This window comes from Camellia sinensis, chromosome 5, assembly GCF_055761805.1.
Source record: "Camellia sinensis isolate YWXY chromosome 5, ASM5576180v1, whole genome shotgun sequence".
NCBI lineage: Eukaryota > Viridiplantae > Streptophyta > Magnoliopsida > Ericales > Theaceae > Camellia > Camellia sinensis.
The window spans coordinates 184,314,610-184,322,351 of NC_138965.1; the positions used below are offsets into that span (position 1 = coordinate 184,314,610).

Consider the following 7,742-nt stretch of genomic DNA (forward strand, 5'->3'; position numbering starts at 1 on the left):
GGCAACAAATACTTGGAAATATCTGGAAAAAGAGACTGGTGGCCGTCGGCCACCACTGATAGCCGACCGGTCACCACTGGTGGCCGACCGGCCACATCCATAGCTAACAGCCTTGGGGGGTGGCTAACAGGTCACCAAGAGGTCCAGATACTAAGTTTTGGTCCAAAACAAGGCACATAAAGAATAAGGTTCAAAGGCTCAAAGACAGGGCATTCCGACGAGGATTTCGGCTGCTCAAAACGAACACAAGCAAGGATAATCATTGAATGCATGAGCGATGACGTCTAAGTCTTGAGGATGGTAAAAAATGAGGTGTCTACAATGTTAATTGAACCCTTGAGTCTTGAGTCGTTTCATACTCATTAGTGATGAAAACGGTTCAAGATTCATTGTTGACTGCTTCCCTTGATCTTTCATGATAGGGAGGTGGTCTTGAGAGTCTTGTTTTATTGTATTTATTGAATTTGTACACTTTGGTTCATAGGCCATGATGTATTGAAATTGCTTCCATTGATGGTTTCTGAACCAAGCCTACTACTCCTTTGATTTGTTCATGATAAGGAAGGGTAAATTGTGCAAACAAACCCTTGAGAATACATAGTCTCTATTCTACTTGCTCTCTGTTGCAGTAGAACAACCTAGTCAACAGTGGTCGGCAGGCCATCTTTAGTGGCCGACAGGCCATCATCAGTGGACGGCAGGCTCCCTACTGGCCACCAGTACAAAATTCAGCAGTGTTCTTTTAAAGTAAAACAAAATTGGTCTGGAGGTGAAAATCAATGCAAGTGTCCTACTGTGCAACAGAGGCATTCAGCAGCATAAACAGTGACTTTTTCGGTTGGAAACCGCGTTCATGCATGAGCCTTCCATTGATCCTCAGGATCCGTGTTATTAATATATTAGTGTTGTGATTACAATAGTGGCTTTGTAATTAATTAGTTAGAATAGCTAATTTGTCTTGTGTTGTAATTTTTTTAATTAGTTAATTAATTTGTTGTTGTAATAATTAGTTAAGTAGTTTAGCTAATTTAATTTGTTTTGTAATAATTAGCTTAGCTTTAATTAGTTAGTTAGTTTATTCATTCAGACTCTTCTTTGTGAGAGCGTAATGTTGTAATAATGTGTATGTCTTCCAACCCCACGTCTTTCTCCCTTTTATTTACTAGCTTACGATGGTTAGTTTATGGACATCATGTTTTGTTCAGCATACTTAATGCTTGCATCCACTTGTGTTACATGTACCGAGGCTCGGTGCAACATTCTAACTTGCATTGTTAGTTTAACATTCTTTGAATACGTGCTTAGACTGCATGCTATTTAATTGATTCATATGCCATACTAGTAGTCGAGTCTAGTAATTGCATATCGTATGTGTTACATTAGTCATATTGCCTAGTTAGGATCATGTATTTTTCTAACTCTTTTGTTTATTTTGGCTTGGAGTACTAGGTAAGCTTTTACTCGTATTAGCATATCGCATGTTGTTGTTGCCATGTTTAGCATGCTTACCATGAGGCTAATTGCTTAAGTGCTATAATTTCGTGAATGCCTGTGGATGAAGGCTAATTACTTAAATTGGAATAATTTGAGTAATGTTTATATGCGATCACTTTTTCAAGTGGTGCATATTCGAAACAATTTTCAAAACAAACATGAATCGAAGTGTTTCAATTCTTTCAAGTTATACTTGTGTGTGTGCACATCACATAGTAATGCTAGCCTAATAATCGGAACAAGAGCATATAATCTAAATAAGATTCATATCATGATTAGTAGAGGCCAATCTTTGATCGGGAGAGTGGGGGTGTTCAATTCATGACCTTCCCCTCTCGAACCTAAGTTCCCGAGCTGAGACAATCTTGGTGATGACAGACACATGGCCTTTGGCATGAGTCATGGGTTTCCTAAATTTTCCCAAAACAAATTTAGGTGGCGACTTTGTATCTGGGAAAGCAGTCCATTTTTGGCAATTTGATTTAAAATTGATTTTTCAAAAGATTTGATGGATTAAGACTCTTTGGTGTTTATCTATTTCACATTGCACTTGTGGAATTAGATTCAGAACTGTGAGAGTCTGATATGTAAGGCTTTTTTGTCTTCTAAAAGGGGGCACGAAAAAGTCGAGCTACTGTTTCTGGCAACTCTGCTGGAGATTTAGAGAACTTGACTTGAAATTCATGATGTGAAATTTTATCTACACTTATATGATTCTTTGTATTGCATTTGCATTGGTGTATTTAAGTCACGGTGTTTGCCATCTACTATTCCTAGACGGTTTGCCAGAGGCTTTCATAAAAGCTTGCCAAAAGGTTGACCAATCACGGGCTCTGCCATGATGGGAACACAACCCTTGGATCTGGACTACCGCTGTACCGCTTGATCCTCCTTTCACTTCTTGGTGTTAGGTGTGAGAGGTATATTAGGTAGTCTTGTTGAGGTATCCTTCTGACCATTCGGCCTAGTTGTATATCGAAAAGTCATAGAGACCATTCCAAACTAGGACATGATGCTCACCCGAATACAAGATTACGTGGAACCGCTTTGTTTGAATAGTGAACCCTAGTTCCTAACGAAACTAGGACAGGGTAACCCTACCCCCTTATAGGGGTGTTTTGGCTCTCACTTAACTGGTATGTGCTTTACAATGAAACTGTACAAGAAAGTGCGTATCAGTTGCAAGTTTGGTATCCGTTGTGGGGGTATAATTCAGTGTTAAGTGCAGTCCTACAACTTTGATTACATATGTGTTGGTAACATCATTAGCTGAGGTGCTGTACAATTTCTGATTATTGCTTTCTTTTTTCTTTATTTCTTTTTGCTAGGTAGTATAACACCATAGCTTCGAAAAGTTCGGATATCCCCCAAGTGCTCTGGACCCGAGTTAAAAGGCTTTGCAAAGCTGAAGATCTTGTTAGGGGACAACCCGTGTTTACTTCGCTCCCATCGGTTACTAAATAGAGAAGAGTCAGGCAGAGTTCACCAGTCCAGTTTTTACAGTAGTCACCCCTCAATTCACTTGCATCCAGTCAGGCTCAGGGACAATCTTCTATATCTAGTCCAATACGAGATCACTCGTCTATCCTGATAACACAGTATCCCCCAGTCAGTATGGAGGAGTTAATCCATCATCTTTAGCAAACAGTTGAAACCCAACAGCAAGACGCTGCTCGTCAGGCCGAGGTCACTACCTGTCAGGTTGAGGTAATAAACAAGCTAATCAAAGTCGGTAGCAGCTTTTGCATCCCATGCACCTCCTACGGGTATCCCAGCACCCGGAGCCATTCCCCATACTGTTAATTTCCAAGAGAATCAAGGCAATCTAGCAGAGCCGATCCTACCACAAGCCTCCAAAACACCTGTGTATCAAACCGAGGCTCCGTTTAAATTTGAGGTTGACCCAACTGTGGTTAAGGTTAACAAGCTAGAGAAGTTATTCAAAAGGGCACAAGGTGTTAATCCCAGATTCAGGTAATGTATCTAAAATCTGGAAGGATATAGTGGGATTAGCACATAGCAACCCTGATTTGTCTAATTTTTATAGGGAGAATGTGGAAATTACAATTGGCAATGGTAGGAGAATAATGTTTTGGGTTGATGTATGGAAGGGGGAAGCTAGCCTTGGCTCTCAGTTCCCTAGATTGTACTAGTTGAGTGAAGAAAAAGAGATCTCATTGAGTATGATGCTATCAAGGAAAACCTTGTCTAATGAATGGTGCTTTAGTTTTCGACGATCTCTACATGCTTGGGAATAGGATGAAATTTCAAGGCTTATTGCTCTGCTGGGTGCTGGTCCATGTCTGTATCTGGAACAAGGTGATTCCATTAGATGGAAGGCAGATCCAACTGGGGTGTTCAAGGTGAATATTTCTTATAAATGGTGTGAATTAGTGAATGGTATAGCATTAATCTCCACAATGCTAATTTGGAATAATTTTGCTCCACCTAAATCCAAGTTTATCATCTCGCTAGCATGGAAAGGCAAATTAAAGACAGCTGAGTTTCTGAGTAGAATTGGAGTGTTGAGAGGCGACGTTGCCTTATCTTGTGTTTTTTGTAAACAGACAGTGGAGTCTTTGAATCACATCCTTCTTTTATGTCATTTTGTATGGAAAATTTGGTCAAATACACCGCAGTGGTGGGGGCTTCCATGGGTAATTCCAAGGTCATTGGAAAGGTTGCTACAATGGTGGATGAGTTAGAAATTTAGAAAAAAGGAAAGTTAAGTTTGGAGAGTTATCCCAGCAGCTGTGATATGGTCAATTTGGAAATGTAGGAATGATTGCTTATTTTCTAGTATACAACCTAATCTGGTGGAATTATGTGATCTTATTAAAGTTCGGGTAGATATCTTTTGATCCAGGCTGCTCATTGTCTATTATAGATATTGCTTTCAATATGCAGCAGGTGAGAAGTTGCCTCTAAGATCAAAAGGAGTACCTGGGAAGAGTTTTTTTTTTTTTTTTTGATTGTTGGTGTAGGCTATGAGGGCAGAAAATCTAGTTAAGACTACTGCTTCTGCGATTGTTGCTTTTTTTTTTTGATGTTGTTTGCGACTGTTGAGTTTACCAACTATTGTTGATGCTTTTGATTCTATAACTATTGGTTTTGGTTTGGCTGTTTAGCTTTTTTGGTTGGGGTTGGGTTTGGTGTTTATGGTTGGTTACTCACCAACTTTGGGCAGTCTTATCGGTGCCAACCTAGTTAGGACTTATTTGTTTTCATTATGATATTTTTTGCACTCTCCTTCCCCTTCCCCTTCTTCTTTATTGATGTAATCTATCTTTGTTCATCAATAAAGTTTCCCTCTTCTTCGCTGATCCAAAAAAAAAAATAAAAAATAAAAAATCTTTGCAATAAATTATAAAATTCCTTACAATGGTTTGACTACCCAATTAATTAGAAATCATCTTTAAACAATCCTTAAACACCCCCTAAACTAGAGAGATTATTACAGAGAGTCCTATTCTAACAATCTCATATTTTTCTTTTGGCCCTAACGTTTTAGTTGTTGGTCCGCCGTACAAGTACCGATTATTTTAACATTTCTAACCATGTAGATAATGATTATTATTATTATTATTATTATTATTATTATTATTATTACTTTCATGTTGCTTATATTATCCTAATGTGCATAATTAAAATATGTTTCAGGTGCTTACATGGTGGTAAAAATCATCATTGAAATGGTACGTATGAAGCTTAAAGGATCAGATGAAGGAGTGGGTAGTTTGATCAAAGATCTTGAAGAACCATTGGAATCTATAGAGCTAAGGACGAATGTCCTCTCTGAGCCTAGGCATGAAAAGGCAAAAACTATTGAAGCTATTGAAGTATTTAGAAACTACATTGAGGTATGCATCAATAACAAAATCCAAGTTTTGATAATAATGTTTATACGGCTGTCCTGTAAATGTAAGATATAAAACAATCAATAAAAATAAACCACGTCAGCTAATTTGTGAGCCCTGCCAAAATTTTATTTTTCACAAATATACTGCGATCACCTCTCCCTTCACTCTCACCTCCATCTTTCCTCTCCCTTGTAACTACCACCACTGAACACCAGAAAAAAAATTCAATTTCACACAATTATCAATTCTAGTGCTTCAAATAGTGCTTCAAATCAGATTCTATTGCTGAGAATTTTTAGTTACTAGTGATTGTTGCTTGGGAGACTCTTGAAAATATAATATAAATAATAAAGTTGTTCTTCTCTCTAATAGTTTAATTTTGTAAATGAGTTAGTGGTCAATAATATGATATCAGAACAGACAATAAATCTTATGAACAACTTAATTCCTCTTAAAGTACAGAGGTCAATCATGCTCTATTACAAGAATTGGCAGATTCAAAGCAAAGTTCAATCAAATTGGTGAATTCACTTGGCCAAATCAGAAAATTCAAAATGAATTAAAGTTTAATTAGTAGTAATAAGCTTCTAAGAAACTATTTATTCCCTTGAATGTAGGACGAAAGGATACCAAGGCGGGAGTTGGACTCCTGTGGAGATTGTTGGGTCACTGAAGGCTGTCTTGTAGACTCAAATGATGAGCCGACTGCCATTGATGCTCACATGTACAGGTATCTATGTTATATAACTACATATGTTACAACTTCAAGGGTTGGCCTGGTAGTTAAGGCTTGAGGTTTAGGAGTGTGTTTCTTCCAAGGTTTCAAGTTCAAATTTTTTTAGGTGTAAACAATTCTTAAGGCCAGTCATATGGGACTTTTGCCTTTGCTTAAATTGGAATCCCCTTTATTCTAAGGTTCTAAGCTCACTCTTCTTAATATGTATATTGCTAAATTTTGTCCTGACTTTGGACCCAAGTGGGTGGTGGGATTATTCTCCCGAATTAGTTGGTCCAATGGACCGGGTACTGAGTTATAAATAAATAAATATATATATACATTGCTAAATCCTAAATAAAGTTGGCTATTGTGGCACTTATAGGGCTAAAGTTTCAGACGAAGAACATGGGCAATATGGTTGGGTTCACATTCGACAGAGTATTCACAACCCAAATGTCGCTGTAAATATGCAGTCTACGATTCCTGGTGGCTGCAAAAGCATGACAACAACTCTTAGAGACAGGTATTATATGTCACATTCTCCATCTCACAACATTTTGAAACAGCCCACTATGTGTATAATGTTCATACACAAAATTAGATCGATCAGATAATTATAGTTTTTTAATTTACCGAATTTGTTACCAAAAAAATATGAATGATCTATTTTCAAAAACACTTTTTGTTAATTTTTTTAAAGACACATGATAAATTGAATAAGTTATAAGTATTTGATTGATTTAATTTTTTGGATAAAGGATATATAAAAAGGATCTTATAAAATAAATAATTCGGATCATAGAAACAAACATAGGCCTCACATGGATCAACAAATGTGGTGTAAATTTATCAACACTGTACACTTAAATGAATTTGGATCAGATACTATTTTTTGAGTCTAAATAGCAATTATAAGTACCTAAAATTACTAAATTTAAAAGAAAAAAAAAGGAGTAAAATCTAATTGGTGAAATATAGTAGTCCTCTCCATGGATTTATGGTTCTCATTGATAATTTAAAATTGTTGAATTTTCTCAGGTTTCTCATGGCAAGCGGAGTAAGCAGAATCCTTGACATTACTCAAATTGAAACATATGCCAAGAGATGATGCTTGCCACAAATATACAGTTCACCACAGAGGCATAATATAACAAAGTTTTATATGATATTATAGATCATTTTGTACATAACATCATATATTTGCTTTTTATAGACTACAGAATTCATAAGATGACGGAAGCTGAAAATATCATATTTTTTTAATTCATGTATTTTTTCAATTTCTATTCATCCAAAATTGCCAAAGACGATTTCGAGTGCTTACATTTTGAAAAACTATTGTTTCATTGTTTTGAGATTTTAAGACATTTTAAAATATTTTAGTACAAAATACACACAAAATTTATTTCTGCTCGTTAAGTAAAATATATATACAAAAAATTAAGATGATTGAATATCGGCACCTATATATCACATTCGTATTATAAAAAATGTATAACTACTCTTAAGATTATAATTGTTGTCTATCTTTTTGAAACAAATGTGATTAAAATTTATAATTATCGATATCCGATCATCTTAATTATTTGTAATTACCTTTTGTTATTTGAAAATGCACCAACAAAAGTATAAGGAACAATATAAAAAGTGTTAGAATATTAAATTTGTAA

At 36.1% G+C, this 7,742-nt stretch overlaps 1 protein-coding gene across 1 annotated transcript; it reads left to right on the plus strand.

The window, feature by feature from the left end:
• Positions 1–3,705: 3,705 nt before the first annotated feature.
• Positions 3,706–7,198, plus strand: LOC114265058 (uncharacterized). Its single transcript, XM_082872388.1, has 6 exons — positions 3,706–3,857; positions 4,361–4,404; positions 5,155–5,354; positions 5,972–6,084; positions 6,455–6,595; positions 7,111–7,198. Exons 1-6 carry the CDS (start codon positions 3,706–3,708, stop codon positions 7,178–7,180), a joined length of 720 nt encoding a protein of 239 aa, XP_082728514.1. The 3' UTR covers positions 7,181–7,198.
• Positions 7,199–7,742: the final 544 nt, after the last annotated feature.